Consider the following 19462-nt stretch of genomic DNA (forward strand, 5'->3'; position numbering starts at 1 on the left):
TCCGGGCCTGCCCTTCAAATTCATCATATTGGGCAGACTGCCACACCTCCACAGTGTCATCTTCCAATGGGCAGACACCCTAGGAAAGGGCAAGGATAAGGACAAAAGGGACCCACTCTCCATCATAGAGTGGGTATTCCTGAGTCATTCACGATCCAAAAGGTTGACACGGCCACAAGAGCTGGTGGCAGAGCTAATCCGCAAAGCGAGAACGCGGATTCGGGAGCTGGCGGGGTGTGACTTTGATCACATCCACATTCCTTTGAAATTAGAATCGGGCCAATTCACAAAGGCAATGTTAGAACACCTGCTGCAAGAGAATGAATCATTGCAGTTTGCACTGGACAGCTACACCGGAAAAATTTCTGTTTTGAGACCGGCCCACAAAATTTTCAATTCCGAAATCCAATTCACTCTGTCAACAAAACAAATTCAGAGCAAAAAACCCTTAAAGGCTCTAACAGTTTTTACGGACGCGTCCGGAGGGTCCCACAAGTCAGTAGTGACTTGGAAAGATCCTCAAACTCAGCAGTGGGAGGCAGATGTTGTTGAAGTAGAAGGATCCCCTCAAGTAGCTGAGTTGGCCGCAGTCGTTAGAGCTTTTGAGCGGTTCTCTGAACCTTTTAATTTGGTAACTGATTCGGCCTATGTAGCAGGTGTAGTGTCTAGAGCACAGGATGCAATCCTGCAAGGTGTCTCCAACGATGCCCTTAACAGGTTGCTCTCTAAGCTGATAAGGCTAGTCTCCCACCGAGAGCAACCGTTTTATGTGATGCATATCAGGTCACACACCGACCTGCCGGGGTTCTTGGCCGAGGGCAATTGGCGTGCCGATTCCCTCGCTGCCGCCCCCGCACAGCTGGCGCCGCTCCCGGACAAGTTCCAGCAAGCCAAAATAAGCCACCAGCTTTACCATCAAAATGCGCCTGGTCTGGTCCGGCAGTTCCATCTAACCCGGGACCAGGCCAAGGCCATTGTGGCCACATGCCCGTCCTGTAAGTCGCTCCCACTACCATCAGTGAGCGCAGGGGCTAACCCTAGGGGTCTGAAGTCCTGTGAGGTGTGGCAGATGGACGTTACTCATATCCCCTCCTTCGGGAGGATGAAGTACGTCCATGTCTCCGTAGACACCTTCTCTGGAGCAGTTTTCGCCTCTGCCCACACAGGGGAGAAGGCCAAGGAAGTAGAGAAACACCTGATACAAGCCTTCTCCATGCTAGGCGTCCCAAAACAGATAAAAACAGACAATGCCCCCGGGTACACATCCAAGGAATTCGCAGGCTTCCTGCAGCAATGGGGAATAGAACATAAAACTGGCATCGCCTATTCCCCGACAGGTCAAGCCGTGGTAGAGAGGACTCATCAAAGCATCAAAAGGATGCTTAAACAACAACAGTCGTCAGCTAAAAATGAGTCCCCCCAGGTTCAGTTAGCGCGGGCCCTTTTTACCATCAATTTCTTAAACTGTTCTTTCGAGTGCCTCAACCCCCCCATCGCGAGGCACTTTAATTCCTACGAGCAGAGCAAGGTCAGGGAAAAGCCGCCAGTTCTCATTAAAAACCCTGAGACCTGGCGACAGGAGGGACCCTATGACTTGGTCACCTGGGGACGGGGGTACGCTTGCGTATCCACGCCCTCAGGCCTGAGATGGGTCCCTTCCAAATTCGTCAGACCATATGTCCCTAAGACCCAGAAGAGAAAACCGGACAGTCCTCAAGTTGGGTACGCCGCCCTCCGACGGCGGAAAAAGTCCCCCTCACCTGATCCCCCCTCTTCCCTCCCTGGCTCCGGAAATTCTCTGTTCCCCTTTGAGTTAGACCTCCCCTACCTCGACTATTAATTTCAGTTGCTTTCTAAAGAAACAGGACTTTTGCTGCTGCTGGGACTCATTGTGTTTCTTACAAGCTTTAACATAGTGATGAACTGAAACCCTTGAACAAAGAAGGGTTTCAAAAAGAAGAATTTCCAGAAAAAGGAAACATCTAGTTTCAAAATGAGCCCAGTGACTGTGAAGACCCCGTTTAAAGACTTACTTTATCCTCTTCACCTTTCTTTCTTTTTAAACAAAAAAAGGAGGAGATGTGGAGTTGCGTTATGTATATGTTTTATTATCCCTGTATTATGTATTGGTTTATTCCTTTGTACCCCCGTGTGCAACTTGGTTTATCCCCAGTTTTCCCGCCTTGTCCGCCCTTCCCGCCTTCCCAGTATCTATCCATCACCCTGAAAGAGGCATTTTACCCCCCCCGGGTGCCTTGTCTATCACTCGGTGCCCCTTCCCATCCATCCAGAAGCTTCTACTCAGGGCACCGGGTGATTGGGCGAGGACCTGGGGCTCCCCCCATATCCTTCCCCCATTGGACCCCACCATATCCCCCCATCCCGGAGCCACCCCCTATCCCTATCCCCATTGGTCGTTGGATACCCCTCCCTTACAGTTTATAAGCCAGTGCAAGCACCTTGTGCTTGTTCTTGTTGGCTGGCACCGTTCTAGGATATTTAGCCCCGTTGGGCTACAATAAACTCGGACTTAGCCCCCAGCAGGATCCGCTCTTCATTTACCACCGCGAGGCTTGCTAGCGCTGCCCGGAACCCACAAAGGCACTCTCCAAACCCCAGCTGGGAGCGGCGGAGGGTGCCTCCATCGCCCGCCCTCGCCCCACAAGAGCTAGCCGGGGCTGAGACAAAGGGAACCGGGGCGGGAGCGCGGCATAAAATAATAGCGAGAATAATGGGAATAAAAGTGATAGGAAGAGGGGGAGTGATGGCGGGGATAGCAGGGATAAGGAGAGTAAAAAATATAGGAATAGTGGTGATAATAATAGCGGGAATAAAGAGAATAAGGGGAATAAAAGTGGTGGGACTAGCGGGAATGATAGCGGGAATAATGGGAATAATGGGAATAAAAGTGATAGGAATAGTGGGAATGATAGTGGGAATAATGGCAATAAAAAAGGGATAGTGGGGATGATAGCAATAATAATGGTAGTACGGAACCGGGAATTCCGGGGGTTCAGAACCGGGAATTCCGGGAGTTCAGAACTGGGAATTCTAGGGGTTCAGAACCGCGAATTCCGAGGGTTTAGAACCGGGAATTCCAAGGGTTTAGAACTGGGAATTCCGAGGGTTCAGAACCGGGAAATTCGGGGGTCCAGAACCGGGAAATTCGGGGGTCCAGAACCGGGAATTCCGGGGGTTTAGAACCGGGAATTTTGGGGGTTTAGAACCGGGAATTCCGGGGGTTTAGAACCGGGAATTTTGGGGGTTCAAAACCGGGGATTCCAAGGGTTTAGAACCGGGAATTTTGGGGGTTCAGAACCGGGAATTCCCGGTAAGTCCGGACCCCCCGTGCCCTCCAAACCCACCGCAGCCCCCTCCAGCCCACGCGTGTCCCCCCAAAATCCACCCCCGCGTCCCTCCCGCTGTCCCGGTGAGGCGTCCCGGGGGTCCCGGTTGCCCCTCCTAGTTCCCGGTGAGGACACGGAGCCGGGAGCGCCTCCCGGCGTCCCCACGGATCGAGGCTGGCCCTGGATCCGGTTACCGGGAGCCCTCCGGGAGGATCCCGCCGCCTCCGGTGCTGCCGGTGCTCCACCGGACTCGATGGTGCCAATAAAGGTGTTCGTCTCCAGCGCCGCCACCTTCCCGGTGTCCCGGTACTGGTGCCCCATTCCTGGTGTCCCGTTCCATTCCCCATTCCCGCTGTCCTGTCCCGCTGTCCCGTTCCCATTCCCGGTGCCCATTCCCGCTGTCCCGTTCCCGGTGCCCCGTTCCCGTTACCACTGTCCCATTCCCAGTGTCCCGCTGTCCCGTTCTCGGTGCCCCGTTCCCATTCCCGGTGTCCCGTTCCCGGTGCCCCGTTCCCAGTGCCCCGTTCCAATTCCCGGTATCCCGTTCCCATTCCCTGTTCCCCGTTCCCGTTCCCGGTGTCCCGTTCCCATTCCCGGTGTCCCGGTGTCCCGTTGCCCCGTTCCCATTCCCGTTGCCCCGTTCCCGGTGCCCCGTTCCCATTCCCGGTATCCCGTTCCCATTCCCGGTGCCCCGTTCCCGGTGCCCCGTTCCCGGTGCCCCGTTCCAATTCCCGGTATCCCGTTCCCATTCCCCGTACACCGTTCCCATTCCCGGTGTCCCGTTCCCATTCCCGGTGCCCATTCCCGCTGCCCCGTTCCCGTTCCCGCTGTCCCATTCCCGGTGCCCCGTTCCTGTTCCCGGTGCCCCGTTCCCATTCCCGGTATCCCGTTCCCATTCCCGGTGCCCCGTTCCCGGTGCCCCGTTCCAATTCCCGGTATCCCGTTCCCATTCCCGGTACACCGTTCCCATTCCCGATGCCCATTCCCGCAGCCCCGTTCCCATTCCCGGTGTCCCGTTGCCCTCCCGCCCGCCAGGGGGCGCACCAGCCCCGCCCGCTGCCTTTTTTGTGGGCGTGTCCCGGTCGGTGTGGGCGTGTCCCGGGTCGGTGTGGGCGTGTTTCGGTCGGTGTGGGCGTGTCCCGGTTGGCGGTGGGCGTGTCCCGGCCGCTGTGGGCGTGTCCCGGCCGCTGTGGGCGTGTCCCGGCCGCTGTGGGCGTGTCCCGGCCGGTGTGGGCGTGTCCCGGCCGCTGTGGGCGTGTCCCGGGTGGCGGTGGGCGTGTCCCGGCCGGTGTGGGCGTGTCCCGGGTGCCGGTGGGCGTGTCCCGGGTCAGTGTGGGCGTGTCCCGGCCGCTGTGGGCGTGTCCCGGGTCAGTGTGGGCGTGTCCCGGCCGGTGTGGGCGTGTCCCGGCCACTGTGGGCGTGTCCCGGGTCAGTGTGGGCGTGTCCCGGGTCAGTGTGAGCGTGTCCCGGCCGGTGTGGGCGTGTCCCGGGTGGCGCTGGGCGTGTCCCGGTCGCTGTGGGCGTGTCCCGGGTCAGTGTGGGCGTGTCCCGGTCGCTGTGGGCGTGTCCCGGGTCAGTGTGGGCGTGTCCCGGGTGGCGGTGGGCGTGTCCCGGCAGCTGTGGGCGTGCCCAGGGTCGGTGTGGGCGTGTCCCGGGTGGCGGTGGGCGTGTTCCGGCCGCTGTGGGCGTGTCCCGGCCGGTGTGGGCGTGTCCCGGTCAGTGTGGGCGTGTCCCGGCCGCTGTGGGCGTGTCCCGGCCGCTGTGGGCGTGTCCCGGCCGCTGTGGGCGTGTCCCGGCCGCTGTGGGCGTGTCCCGGCCGGGTCGGGGGGCGTGGCCCCGCGTGGGCGGGGCGCGGCGCGGTCCAAGATGGCCGCGGTGTCGGTGTTCCCCGGCGTGCGGCTCCTCACGGTCGGGGACGCGAACGGGGAGATCCAGCGGCACCAGGAGCAGCAGCCGCTGCGCCTCGAGGTCCGCACCGGCCCCGACAGCGCCGCCATCGCCCTCTACGGCCGTGAGTGCGCCCGGGAGCGCGGCCCGAGCGGGGCGGGCGAAGGCGTGAGGGGCTCTGAGGGGATGGGGGAGGGGCCCTGAGGAGGCCCCGAGGGGTCTCCGGGGACGGGGGGGATGGGGGGGGTCGGGCAGGAGCTGTGGGGAGCTGGGGGGGGTCCCTGGGGGGTCCGTGGGGATGGGGGGGTCGGTGGGGAGGGGGCGCGTGGGTCTGGGGGGTGGGTTGGGGGCTGGGGGGGTTTGGGGGATTTGGGGCTCGGGGGGGCTGGGCTGGTTTGGGGAGGGGTCCGGAGAAGGGTTTTGGGGGGGCTTTAAGTGTCCGTCAGCTCGGGGGGGCTCGGGGGCAGCTCGGGCTGGGGGGGGGTCCCGGTTCCCCCGTGCCCCCCGCCCGTGTCCCCGTTTCTGTCCCCGTCCCCGTTCCCGTTCCCGTCCCCCGGCGTTTCCCGGAGGCTGCGGAAAGTTGATTCCCATCCCCCCCGCTCCTGCCCGCTTTTACCCGAAACGGCCCCGATTCCGTGACCTTCCCGGTACCCCCGCCCCGGTTCCGGGGCCACGGGAGGCGGCGGCGGCACCGGCTCCGCTCTTTGTCTCGGCGCACGGTCCCGGCTCTTCCCCTGCTTTGGGGCTTTTTTTAAACTCCTCTTTATTTATTTTCTCCCCCCGAACTCGGCGCCCGCCGGGATTCCCGCGGCTACCGGGGGGTGGTGGGGAGCGACCCCCGGCCCCCTCCCCTCGGTGCTAACGGGGCGCTCGTTAACCGCCGGGAATAATTAATGAACCGGCGGGAATAATGAGCCGGCGGGAATAATTAACGCGCGGCTTCGCCGGCTTTGACACCGATGCTGAGGGGGTGGGGAGGGAAACTGAGGCACGGCCGCCGAGCCCGCGGCTCCTCCCGGTGCCGGGAGAACCGGAGCTGCCCCCGGAGCCTGCGGCCGCCGTTCCGGAGCTGCCTTTGTGTGCCGGGCCGGGGGGCTCCGGGTGGTCCGGGCGGAGCATCTGCCGGTCCTTTCATCGCCCACAAAGAGCCGCGGCCGCCGGGGCTCCCGCTCCCGGTGCTCCCGGTGGAAACCCGCCGCTCCCGGTCCCTCCCGCAACTTCCCGCGGCGTGGGAAGGACCCCCGGGAGGTGTGGGGAGGGGAGGGGGGGAAACCGGGATTTTTATTTTATTTTTTTGGGAAGCGGCTGGGTCGGTTTTTCCGGCGTGAGAGCGGCCGGGAGCTCCGGGGGTGCCTCCCGGGATGGCTCCCGGTCCCCGGGCCGGTTCCGGGGGAACGGGGCTGACTCCCGGGATGGCTCCCGGGGCACTTCCCAACTCCTGGGGCGATCCCAGCCCCTCCATCCTCTTCCCTGACCCCAAATCCTCATTTCTTTCGGGAATTCCGGCTGCCCCCCCCCAACACCGGGCCGTGCTTTAGGAGCCCCCCCCCCCCGCGCTGTAATTAGAGGTTAATTAGGTTAATTGTGCTTTATCCCGCTCTGTTGGGAGGGTTCGGAACCGGGACCGGGCGGGGGCCTGGCCTGGCGCTCACCTCGCTTTTCTCTCTGTCCCCTCCCCGTTTCCTTTCATTCCACCCCATTTTCCCTCCGTGCCCGCCCCGTTCTCCCTTCCCCCTCCCCATTCCCGGTGCTCCCCTTCCCCTCATTCCTGCTTTTCCCCTTCCATTCCCTGTTTTTCCCCCCCATTCCTGTTTTCCCCCCAATTCCCTATTTTTCCCTCTCCCCATTTTTCCCACCCATTCCCATTTTTCCCCTCATTCCTGTTTTTTCCACCCAATTCCCTCTTTCTTCCCCCTCTATTCTCATTCCCCCCCTCTTTTTTCCCCTTACATTCTCATTTTTCCCCGTTTTTCCCCCCATTCCCCATTTCCCCCCATTCCCATTTCTGCCCCCCAATTCCCTGTTTCTTCACTCCATTCCCCATTTTCCCCTCTCCATTCCTGTTTTTTCCCCCTTTTTCCCCCCACAATCCCCCTTTTCCCCCCTCCATTCCCATTTCCCCCCCATTTTTCCCCCAAATCCCCTTTTTTTCCCCCAGACGAGGATGTCTGCGTGTTCAAGTGCTCCGTGTCCCGCGAGACGGAGTGCAGCCGGGTGGGGAAGCAATCCTTCATCATCACCCTGGGCTGCAACAGCGTGCTGCTGCAATTCGGGACCCCCACCGGTGCGCAGCCCCCCTGCATCCCCCCCAGCTCCCCGGGGATCCCCCAATAACCCCCAACCCCCCCCTTTGGGTTGTTTTGTATTTTTCCCAGATTTCTGCTCTTTTTACAACATCCTGAAGAACTGCCGGGGACACAACACGGAGCGCTCGGTGTTCAGCGAGCGCACCGAGGAGTCCTCGGCCGTGCAGTACTTCCAGGTGGGAATTCCCGGGGCTGGGGGGGGATTCTGGCTGGGTTTGGGGAGAATCTGGTTGGGTTTGGGGAGATCTGGTTGGGTTTGGGGAGATCTGGTTGGGTTTGGGGAGATCTGGTTGGGTTTGGGGAGAATCTGGTTGGGTTTGGGGAGAATCTGGTTGGGTTTGGGGAGAATCTGGCCGGGTTTTGGGGAGATTTGGCTGGGTTTGGGGAGATCTGGCTGGGTTTGGGGAGATCTGGCTGGGTTTGGGGAGATCTGGCTGGGTCTGGGGAGAATCTGGTTGGGTCTGGGGAGATCTGGTTGGGTTTTGGGGAGATCTGGCTGGGTCTGGGGAGATCTGGTTGGGTTTTGGGGAGATCTGGCTGGGTCTGGGGAGAATCTGGCTGGGTCTGGGGAGATCTGGCTGGGTCTGGGGAGATCTGGCTGGGTCTGGGGAGATCTGGCCGAGTTTTGGGGGCACACCTGGCCGGGTTTTGGGGGCACACCTGGCCGGGTTTTGGGGAGAATCTGTCTGGGTTTGGGGAGAATCTGGCCGGGTTTTGGGGAGATTTGGCTGGGTTTGGGGAGATCTGGCTGGATTTTGGAGAGATCTGGCTGGGTTTGGGGAGAATCTGGTTGGGTTTTGGGGAGAATCTGGCCGGGTTTTGGGGAGATCTGGCTGGGTTTGGGGAGAATCTGGCTGGGTTTTTGGGAGAATCTGGCTGGGTTTTGTGGGGAATACCTGGCTGTGTTTTGGGGAGATCTGGCTGGGTTTGGGGAGATCTGGCTGCTTTTTTGGGGATACGTGGCCGGGTTTTGGGGGGAATCTGGCCAGGTTTTGGGGGGAGAATCTGGCCGGGTTTTGGGGGGGGAATCTGGCTGGGTTTGGGGATACCTGGTTGGATTTTGGGGAAATCTGGCTGGGTTTGGAGAGATCTGTCTGCTTTTTTGGGGATACGTGGCCGGGTTTTGGGGGGAGTCTGGCCGGGTTTTGGGGATAGCTGGCTTTGTTTTGGGGAGAATCTGGCCGGGTTTTGTGGGGAGTCTGGCCGGGATTTGGAGGGAATCTGGCTTTGTTTTGGGGAGAATCTGGCCGGGTTTTGGGGGGAGTCTGGCCGGGTTTTGGAGGGAATCTGGCTGGGTTTTGGGGATAGCTGGCTTTGTTTTGGGGGGAATCTGGCCGGGTTTTGGGGATAGCTGGCTTTGTTTTGGGGGGAATCTGGCCGGGTTTTGGGGGGAATCTGGCTGTGTTTTGGGCATAGCTGGCTTTGTTTTGGGGAGAATCTGGCCGGGTTTTGTGGGGAGTCTGGCCGGGTTTTGGGGGGAGTCTGGCTTTGTTTTGGGGAGAATCTGGCCGGGTTTTGGAGGGAATCTGGCTGTGTTTTGGGGATACCTGGCTTTGTTTTGGGGGGAATCTGGCCGGGTTTTGGGGGGAGCACCCAGCCAGGATCCCGGGCTGACGGGCTGTCCGTGTGTCTGGCAGTTCTACGGGTACCTGTCGCAGCAGCAGAACATGATGCAGGACTACGTGCGCACGGGGACGTACCAGCGGGCGATCCTGCAGAACCACAGCGACTTCAAGGACAAGGTCTGCCATTTTTCGGGGGGTTCAGCTCGTTTTGGGGGGAACCCGGTGTGTTTTGGGGGGTCTGACTGGGTTTTTGTCGAGACTGGCTTAAGGAGGGAAGCCTGGCTTGGGTTTTGGGGAGATCTGGTTCCGTTTTTGGGGAGATCTGGCTGGGTTTTAGGGGGAATACCTGGCTGGGTTTTGGGGGAATCTGGCTGGATTTTAGGGGGAATCTGTCTGCTTTTTTGAGGAATCTGGCTGGGTTTTGGGCAGGATCCAGCTTGGATTCAGGTGGGAATCCCGTCTCACCTTTTGGAGAACTTGCCCTGTTTTTTTGGGAAGCCTTGCTCGCTTTTGGGACAAACCAGCCAGATTTTGGGGTTTGGCTCCAGCTCCAGCAGCACAGCTTTGTCCCAGAGCTGGAAATTGGGTTGTTTTTCCCATCCTTGGGGAGCACAGCTGGCCAGGGGTGTGGGCCAGCCCCACTGCTGCCGTTCCCACGCGCGTTAAAATGGGATCAAAAATGGGATCGAGCACAGATCAAAACCAGGATCAATATGGGATAAATGTGGGATAAACCACAGGATCAAAATCAGGATCAAACACAGATCAAAACTGGGATCAAAAAAAGGGGTTCAAATGCAGGATCAAATATGGGATAAAACACAGGATTAAATGTGGGTCAAATGTGGCATTCAAACACAGGATCAAATGTGGATCAAAAATGGGATCAAATGCAGATCAAAACTGGGATCGAACACGGGATCAAAAATGGGATCAAATGCAGGATCAAATATGGCATAAAGCACAGGGTCAAATGCAGGATCAAATATGGGATCATACATCGAACACGGGATCAAATATGGGGTCAAACACAGGATTAAACATGGGATCAAACACAGGGTCAAATGTGGGATTAAATGCAGGATCAAACACAGACTCAAACATGGGATCAAACAGGGGATTAAATGCAGGATCAAACATGGGATCAAACACAAGATCAAACACGGGATTAAATGCAGGATCAAACACATGACCAAACACAGGATCAAATGTAGGATCAAACATGGGATTAAAATGCAGGATCAAAGACAGGATCAAACACGGAATCAAACACGGGATTAAATGCAGGATCAAGCACAGGATCAAACATGGGATTAAACACGGGATTAAATGCAGGATCAAACACAGAATGAAACACGGAACAAACACAGGATCAAACACGGGATTAAATGTGGGATCAAACACAGGGTCAAACACGGAACAAACACAGGATCAAACACAGGATTAAATGCAGGATCAAAGGTTTAAATGCAGGATCAAACACCAGCCCAAACACGGGATCAAACACGTGATTAAATGCAGGATCAAACACAGGGTCAAACATGGGATCAAACACGGGATCAAACATGGAACAAACACAGGATCAAACACAGAATCAAACACGGAACAAACACAGGATCAAATGTAAGATTAAATGCAGGATCAAACACGGGATTAAATGCAGGATCAAACACAGGATCAAACACCAGCCCAAACGCGGGCTCGGCGCGGTTTTGCCTGCCCTGATCCCCGGGGATCCGCTGGGATCCGGGCCTGGGGGGCTCCTGGAGGATCCCAGCTGCCCCCAAACCTTTCCCAGATCGTGCTGGACGTGGGCTGCGGCTCGGGGATCCTCTCCTTCTTCGCGGCGCAGGCCGGGGCGCGCAAGATCTACGCCGTGGAGGCCAGCACCATGGCCCAGCACGCCGAGGTGAGCCCCACCCCGACAGCAAACGGGTTTAAAATCACGGGGATTTGGGGTTCGAAGGAAAATTCAACTTATTTTCCCTGGGAAAATACCCAGGGAAAGCGTAGGCCTTGTACTTGCTACTGCACCTGTGTAGCCAGTAGATGATAAATGCTGTAATTGTTAGATGTGATGATTGTTTAGTAATTAAATCTAATTGCTGTTCAATCGTAAGAATAATCATGAGAAACTGTGGTCTAAGGAAGATCACGAGAAACTCGTGCTCGCATAAAGCCAATGTATACAATAGAACAATATAAGTTTAATAATTAATATGGAAGTTAAATGTAAGAATAATCATGAGAAACTGTGGTCAGGGGCTTGAGAAAGATCACGAGAAACTCGTGCTTGAATAAAGCCGATGTATACAATAGAACAATATAAATTTAATAATTAATATGTAAGTTAAAACAATAGAAGTTTAATAATTAATATGTAAGTTATATAGGGATAGAATGTAAAATACATTCAGCTCAAAAGCCGTGTCAGAGTCAGATTTGGGTTTGTACCCCTGATTCCCAGAGCTCTCAATAAAAGCACCTGCAGGGAGTCATATCCCCATGATTATTTGTGTTTCTGAACACTGACAACCCCATCCCCTTTTCCCCTCCTTTTCCTCTCCTTTCTTCCTTCTTTTCCCCTCCTTTCTTCCTTCTTTTCTCCTCCTTTCTTCCTTCTTTTCTCCTCCTTTCTTCCTTCTTTTCCCCTCCTTTCTTCTCTCTTTCCCCCTCCTTTCTTCTCTCTTTCCCCCTCCTTTCTTCCTTCTTTTCCCCTCCTTTCTTCTCTTTTTTCCCCTCCTTTCTTCCTTCTTTCCCCCTTCTTTCTTTTCCCCTCCTTTCTTCCTTCTTTTCCCCTTCCTTCTTCTCTTTTTTCCCCTCCTTTCTCCTCTTTTTTCCCCTCCTTTCTTCTTTTTTCCCCTCCTTTCTCCTCTTTTTTTCCCCTCCTTTCTCCTCTTTTTCCCCCTCCTTTCTTCCTCCTTTTCCCCTCCTTTCCCAGGTGCTGGTGAAGAGCAACAACCTGACGGAGCGGATCGTGGTGATCCCGGGCAAGGTGGAGGAGGTGTCCCTGCCCGAGCAGGTGGACATCATCATCTCCGAGCCCATGGGCTACATGCTCTTCAACGAGCGCATGCTCGAGAGCTACCTGCACGCCAAGAAGTACCTGAAGCCCAGTGGTGAGCGCCGCTGGGGGGGTCCCCGGGGGTCCCCGGGAGCCGTGGGACCCCCCAGGCTCCAAGCTGGTCCCTTCCCCAGGGAACATGTTCCCCACCATCGGCGACGTGCACCTGGCGCCCTTCACGGACGAGCAGCTCTACATGGAGCAGTTCACCAAGGCCAACTTCTGGTCAGGCGGCGCGTGCCAGTCCCTGGTCATGTTCCCATTCCCTATTCCCAGTCCCCATTCCCAATCCACATTCCCAGTCCCTGTACCCAGTCCCATTCCCTGTTCCAGTCCCAGTCCCTGTGCCCGTCCCCATTCCCTGTTCCAGTCCCAGTCCCTGTGCCCGTCCCCATTCCCAGTCCCTATTTCCAGTCCCTGTGCCCGTCCCTATTCCCAGTCCCCATTCCCAATCCACATTCCCAGTCCCTGTGCCCGTCCCCATTCCCTGTTCCAGTCCCAGTCCCTGTGCCCGTCCCCATTCCCAGTCCCTATTTCCAGTCCCTGTGCCCGTCCCTATTCCCAATCCCCATTCCCAGTCCCCAGTCCCAGTCCCTGTGCCCGTCCCCATTCCCAGTCCCTGTGCCCGTCCCCATTCCCTGTTCCAGTCCCAGTCCCTGTGCCCGTCCCCATTCCCAGTCCCTATTTCCAGTCCCTGTGCCCGTCCCTATTCCCAGTCCCTATTCCCAATCCCCAGTCCCAGTCCCTGTGCCCGTCCCCATTCCCAGTCCCTATTTCCAGTCCCTATTCCCAATCCCCATTCCCAGTCCCCGTGCCCGTCCCCATTCCCAGTCCCTGTGCCCATCCCCATTCCCAATCCCCATTCCCAGTCCCCAGTCCCAGTCCCTGTGCCCATTCCCAATCCCCATTCCCTGTTCCATTCCCATTTCCCGTTCCCATTCCCTGTTCCCAGTTCCCATTTCCCATTCCCAGTTTCCCAATCCCATTCCCCATTTCCCATTCCCTGTTTCCCAATCCCATTCCCAGTTTCCCATTCCCAGTTTCCCAATCCCATTCCCCATTTCCCATTCCCTGTTCCCCAATCCCATTCCCAGTTTCCCATTCCCAGTTTCCCATTCCCAGTTTTCCCATCCCCATTCCCAGTTTCCCATCCCCATTCCCTGTTTCCCAATCCCATTCCCATTTCCCATTCCCAGTTTCCCATCCCCATTCCCATTTCCCATTCCCAGTTTCCCATTCCCTGTTTCCCAATCCCATTCCCCATTTCCCATCCCCATTCCCAGTTTCCCATTCCCTCCATCCCACAGGTACCAGCCCTCCTTCCACGGCGTGGATCTCTCGGCGCTGCGCGGCGCCGCCGTGGACGAGTACTTCAGGCAGCCGGTGGTGGTGAGGGCCCGGGGCTCGGGGGCTGTTCTGGGGGTCCAGGGGCGGTTCTGGGGGTCCAGGGCCCGTTCCGGGGGTCATGGGGCAGTTCTGGGGATCCTGGGGTCGTTCTGGGGGTCCTGGGGTCATTCTGGAGTTCCAGGGGCATTTCCGGGGGTCCAGTGCCCATTCTGGGGGTCCAAGGGCAGTTCTGGGGGTCCAGGGCCCGTTCTGGGGGTCCAGTGCCCGTTCCGGGGGTCCAGGGGCCATTCTGGGGGTCCAGGGGCCTGTTCTGGGGGTCCAGGGCCTGTTCTGGGGGTCCAAGGGCAGTTCTGGGGGTCCAGGGCCCGTTCCGGGGGTCCAGTGCCCGTTCCGGGGGTCCAGGGGCCATTCTGGGGGTCCAGGGCCTGTTCTGGAGGTTCAGGTCCCGTTCTGGGAGCCCAGGGGTAAATGTGGAGGTCCAGGGTGGTTCTGGGGGTCCAGTGCCTGTTCTGAGGGTCCAGAGGTCCTTCTGAGGATCCAGGGGTTGTTCTGGGGGGGCTTCAGTCGAGCCAGGAGGGTCCCAAACCCGAGCCCACCCCCCTTTTCTATCCCAGGACACTTTTGACATCCGGATTTTAATGGCCAAATCCGTCAAATACACCGTGAACTTCTTGGAAGCCAAGGAGGGTGACTTGCACAGGTGAGGGCCCACCTTGGGGGGCGGTCCTGGCATGGGCTGCGGGTCTCCGCCCACCCCCCAATAATTAACTCCCGCTAATTATTCTCTCCCCCAGGATAGAAATCCCCTTCAAATTCCACATGCTGCACTCGGGGCTGGTGCACGGCTTGGCCTTCTGGTTCGACGTGGCCTTCATCGGCTCCATGTAGGTGTTGGGGGGGGTCCCCAAAAGGTGGGGAAGGGTCGTGGCCGACCCCCCCTGACCCCTCTGCCCCCCCAGAATGACGGTGTGGCTCTCCACGGCGCCCACGGAGCCGCTGACCCACTGGTACCAGGTGCGCTGCCTCTTCCAGTCGCCGCTCTTCGCCAAGGCCGGCGACACGCTCTCAGGGACCTGCCTGCTCGTCGCCAACAAGAGGTGGCCGCGGGGATTTTGGGGGAGCAGAGGGGATTTGGGGGGCATTCAGGGCTGGTTTGGGGGAGCAGAGGGGATTTGGGGGGCATTCAGGGCTGGTTTGGGGGAGCAGAGGGGATTTGGGGGGCATTCAGGGCTGGTTTGGGGGAGCAGAGGGGATTTCAGGGGGATTTGGGGATGTTTTGGGGGAGCAGAGGGGATTTTGGGGGGCATTCAGGGCTGGTTTGGGGGAGCAGAGGGGATCTGGGGGGCATTCAGGGCTGGTTTGGGGGAGCAGAGGGGATCTGGGGGGCATTCAGGGCTGGTTTGGGGGAGCAGAGGGGATCTGGGGGGCATTCAGGGCTGGTTTGGGGGAGCAGAGGGGATTCCAGGGGGATTTGGGGATGTTTTGGGGGAGCAGAGGGGATTTGGGGGGCATTCAGGGCTGGTTTGGGGGAGCAGAGGGGATTTTGGGGGGCATTCAGGGCTGGTTTGGGGGAGCAGAGGGGATTTCGGGGGGCATTCAGGGCTGGTTTGGGGGAGCAGAGGGGATTTCAGGGGGATTTGGGGATGTTTTGGGGGAGCTCTCGGTGCTCAGAGGGGTTTGGGGGGGATTTGGGAGAGCTCTCGGTGCACAGAGCAGGTTTGGAGGGGATTTGGGGATGTTTTGGGGGAGCAGATGGGATTTGGGGGGCATTCAGGGCTGGTTTGGGGGAGCAGAGGGGATTTGGGGGGCATTAGGGGGATTTAGAGCCATTTTGGGGGAGCTCTGGGGGGGTTTGGAGGAGATTTGGGGAAATTTGGGCCGTTTTGGGGGGTTTGGGGGGATGTGACGGGGTACACGGAGGATGTGGGGGGCTCCTGGGGGAATTGGGGGGCACGGGGTGGATTTGGGGGGCACAAGGGGGGTCCCCAAGCCCCCCCCCCCCCAGCCGTGTCCCGGTTCAGATCCACTGCCCAGTTTGGACTGGGGGGGCTCCCCCTGGCCCAGTTTGGACTGGGGGGGCTCCTGGCCCAGTTTGGACTGGGAGGGGGCTTCCCCTGGCCCAGTTTGGACTGGGGGGGCTCCTCCAGGCCCAGTTTGGACTGGGGGTCTCCTGGCCCAGTTTGGACTGGGGGGGCTCCTCCAGGCCCAGTTTGGACTGGGAGGGGGCTCCCCCTGGCCCAGTTTGGACTGGGGGGGCTCCTCCAGGCCCAGTTTGGACTGGGAGGGGGCTCCCCCTGGCCCAGTTTGGACTGGGGGGGCTCCTGGCCCAGTTTGGACTGGGAGGGGGCTCCCCCTGGCCCAGTTTGGACTGGGGGGGCTCCTGGCCCAGTTTGGACTGGGAGGGGGCTCCCCCTGGCCCAGTTTGGACTGGGGGGGCTCCTGGCCCAGTTTGGACTGGGAGGGGGCTCCCCCTGGCCCAGTTTGGACTGGGGGGGCTCCTCCAGGCCCTCGACCCCTCAGGGCCATTTTGGTGCCTCAGAGCCCCCCTTTGGCTGCACTTTGGGGGTCTCTGCGCCCCCCCAGCTCCATTTGGGGGTCCCAACCCCCCTCCAGCTGTTTTTATTTTTGGGGGGCGGGGGTCTCACGGGCTGTCCCCCCCACCCCTTCCCCAGACAGAGCTACGACATCAGCATCGTGGCCCAGGTGGACCAGACGGGCTCCAAATCCTCCAACCTCCTGGACCTGAAAAACCCTTTCTTCAGGTAAGGGCCAAGCTGGGGATTTGTGTGGGGACCCCCAGGACCCTCCCCCACCCCCCAAAAACCCTGACGCCCCCTCCCCACCCCCAGGTACACGGGCACGACCCCCTCGCCGCCCCCCGGCTCCCACTACACGTCGCCGTCGGAGAACATGTGGAGCACGGGCAGCACCTACAACATGAGCACGGGCATGGCCGTGGCCGGTGGGTCTGGGGGGGTTCTGGGGGGGTTTTGGGGGGTCTGGGGGGGTCACCCCTCGGGTTTGGGGGGGCTCTGACCCCCTCCCACCCTTGTCCCCACGCAGGGATGCCGGCGGCCTACGACCTGAGCAGCGTCATCGCCGGGGGCTCCAACGTGGGGCACAACAACCTGATCCCCCTGGGTGAGGGTGGGGGGCTCACAGTGAGGGTGGGGGGCTCACAATGAGAGTGGGGGGCTCACAGTGAGGGTGGGGGGCTCACAATTAGACTGGGGGGCTCACAATGAGGGTGGGGGGCTCACAATGAGAGTGGGGGGCTCACAGTGAGGGTGGGGGGCTCACAGTGAGGGTGGGGGGCTCACAATGAGGGTGGGGGGCTCACAGTGAGGGTGGGGGGCTCACAATGAGAGTGGGGGGCTCACAATGAGAGTGGGGGGCTCAGAACGAGAGTGGGGGGCTCACAATGAGAGTGGGGGGCTCACAATGAGGGTGGGGGGCTCACAATGAGAGTGGGGGGCTCACAATGAGGGTGGGGGGCTCACAATGAGAGTGGGGGGCTCACAATGAGACTGGGGGGCTCACAGTGAGGGTGGGGGGCTCACAATGAGAGTGGGGGGCTCACAATGAGGGTGGGGGGCTCACAATGAGAGTGGGGGGCTCACAATGAGGGTGGGGGGCTCACAATGAGGGTGGGGGGCTCAGAACGAGAGTGGGGGGCTCACAATGAGAGTGGGGGGCTCACAGTGAGGGTGGGGGGCTCACAATGAGACTGGGGGGCTCACAGTGAGGGTGGGGGGCTCAGAACGAGACTGGGGGTTCATGGCGGGCTCAGAGAGAGAATGGGGGGCTCACAATGAGAGTGGGGGGCTCACAATTAAGAGTGGGGGGCTCAAAATTAGAGTGGGGGGCTCACAATTAGAGTGGGGGGCTCATGGGGGGCTCACAGAGAGAGTGGGGGGCTCAGGGTGGGAGTGGGGGTCCCACAATGATTTTTGGGGTCCCACAATCGGAGTGGGGGTCTCACAGTCACAATGGGGGTCCCCCAATCAGAGTGGGGGTCCCACAATGACTTTGGGGGTCCCACAGTCACAGTGGGGGTCCCACAATGACTTTGGGGGTCCCACAATCGGAGTGGGGGTCCCCCAATCAGAGTGGGGGTCCCACAATGACTTTGGGGGTCCCCCAGTCACAGTGGGGGTCCCCCAATCAGAGTGGGGGTCCCCCAGTCACAGTGGGGGTCCCACAATGACTTTGGGGGTCCCCCAGTCACAGTGGGGGTCCCACAATGACTTTGGGGGTCCCCCAGTCAGAGTGGGGGTCCCCCAATCAGAGTGGGGGTCCCCCAATCAGAGTGGGGGTCCCCCAGTCACAGTGGGGGTCCCCCAATCAGAGTGGGGGTCTCACCCCCCTCCTCACCGTGCCCCCCCACAGCCAACACCGGCATCGTCAACCACACCCACTCCCGGATGGGCTCCATCATGAGCACGGGCATCGTGCAAGGTACCCCCAAAACCCCCCCAAACCCCCCAAAACCCCCCAAAACCCCCTCCCTGCGCCCCCCAGAGCCCCGGCTGACCCCCCCGTGCCCCCCAGGCTCGTCCAGCGGGCAGAGCGGCGCCGGCTCCAGCGGGCACTACCCCCTGAACAGCCAGTTCACCATGGGCGGCCCCCCCATCTCCATGGCGTCCCCCATGTCCATCACCACCAACACCATGCACTACGGCAGCTGAGGAGCCCAAAATCCAGGGAAAAAACCAAAATCCGACACCCCCGGGGCTGCCCCGCCCCGCCCGGGGCTTCCCCTCCTTCCCCCCCCTCCTCGCTCCGTGCCGGACCCGGAGGGGAATTTGGATTTTTTTGGGGATTTTATTTTTTTTGGGGGGGGTTTGTTTTTTTGTTGTTGTTTTTCCTCGGGGAAGGTTTTGTACCGCTCGGATTCCCGGGATTGGGGCGGGTGGGGGGAGGGAAAATTCCCTCCTCGCCCACCGGGAATCCCCCCCCGGGATGGGAATCCCGCCGGGAAGAACGGGAACGGGGAACGGGCCGAGAGCCGCGGGCCTGGCCCCGTTCCGGGACGGGATCGGGAATTTTTCCGGGATTTCTCCGGAATTTCTCCGGCTGTAGTCTGAATAAACGGGAGGGTTTCCACACTCGGGCCACCTTCAGGGGTCTGGGGGCTTCCCCGAGGGGGGCTGGGGGCTCCCAAAATTCCTGGGGGCTCCAAAAATTCCTGGGGGCTCCAAAATCCTTGGGGGTTCCCAAAATCCCTGGGGGTTCCAAAATTCCCAGGGGGCTCCAAAAATTCCTGGGGGCTTCAAAAATTCCTGGGGGCTTCAAAAATTCCCAAGGGGCTCCAAAAATTCCCTGGGGGTTCCAAAATCCTTGGGGCTCCAAAAATTCCCTGGGGGTTCCCAAAATTCCTGGAGGGTTCCAAAATATCCCTGGGGGTTCCCAAAATTCCTGGAGGGTTCTAAAATCCCTGCGAGCTCCAAAAATTCCTTGGGGGCAAAAAATCCCTGGGGCTCCAAAAATTCTCTGCAGGACTTCCAAAATCCTTTGGGCTCCAAAATATCCCTGGGGGTCCAAAAATCCCTGGGGGCTCCAAAAATTCCTGGAGGGTTCCAAAATCCTTGGGGGCTCCAAAAATTCCCAGGGGATTCCAAAATTCTTGGGGCTCCCAAATTCCTGGCGTCTCCCAAAATTCCTGGGGAGTTCCCAAAATCCCGTGGAGCTCCCAAAAATTCCCGGGGGGCTCCAAAATATGCCTGGGAGGTCCAAAAATCCCTTGGAGTTCCAAAATCGCTGGGGGCTCCAAAAAACACCAAAAACATCACCCAAAAACTCCAAAAACAAACATCACCCAAAACCACCAAAATCATCACCCAAAAAACCCAAAAACATCACCCAAAAACAAACATCACCCAAAAACCCCAAAACATCACCCAAAAACCCCAAAAACATCACCCAAAAACCCCAAAAACATCACCC

The 19462-nt window shown here is 59.1% G+C and overlaps 1 protein-coding gene across 2 annotated transcripts; it reads left to right on the forward strand.

Annotated features, from left to right (window-relative positions):
* Positions 1–5203: 5203 nt before the first annotated feature.
* CARM1 (coactivator associated arginine methyltransferase 1) lies at positions 5204–18624 on the forward strand. 2 transcript variants are annotated; one of them, XM_077787725.1, is made up of 16 exons: positions 5204–5358; positions 7393–7518; positions 7610–7716; positions 9178–9282; positions 10904–11014; positions 12047–12224; positions 12304–12394; positions 13477–13558; positions 14131–14216; positions 14311–14400; positions 14476–14613; positions 16189–16278; positions 16366–16478; positions 16580–16657; positions 17906–17974; positions 18068–18624. In XM_077787725.1, exons 1-16 carry the CDS (start codon positions 5214–5216, stop codon positions 18202–18204), a joined length of 1746 nt encoding a protein of 581 aa, XP_077643851.1. In that variant the 5' UTR covers positions 5204–5213; the 3' UTR covers positions 18205–18624. The 2 variants fall into 2 exon arrangements, with proteins under 2 accessions (XP_077643851.1, XP_077643850.1); XM_077787724.1 differs by having other exon boundaries at positions 17906–18624.
* The last annotated feature ends 838 nt before the right edge of the window (positions 18625–19462 follow it).

This window comes from Lonchura striata, chromosome 21 (assembly GCF_046129695.1).
Source record: "Lonchura striata isolate bLonStr1 chromosome 21, bLonStr1.mat, whole genome shotgun sequence".
In the NCBI taxonomy this organism is placed as follows: domain Eukaryota; kingdom Metazoa; phylum Chordata; class Aves; order Passeriformes; family Estrildidae; genus Lonchura; species Lonchura striata.

Bases quoted from the DNA above. Each gene is read 5' to 3' on its own strand.
- CARM1 (XM_077787724.1), top strand. From the start codon at position 5,214: ATGGCCGCGGTGTCGGTGTTCCCCGGCGTGCGGCTCCTCACGGTCGGG. The intron at 13,559-14,130 runs GTGAGGGCCCGG...TTTCTATCCCAG, and splicing joins ACTTCAGGCAGCCGGTGGTG to GACACTTTTGACATCCGGAT. The intron at 16,658-17,905 runs GTGAGGGTGGGG...GCCCCCCCACAG, and splicing joins CAACAACCTGATCCCCCTGG to CCAACACCGGCATCGTCAAC.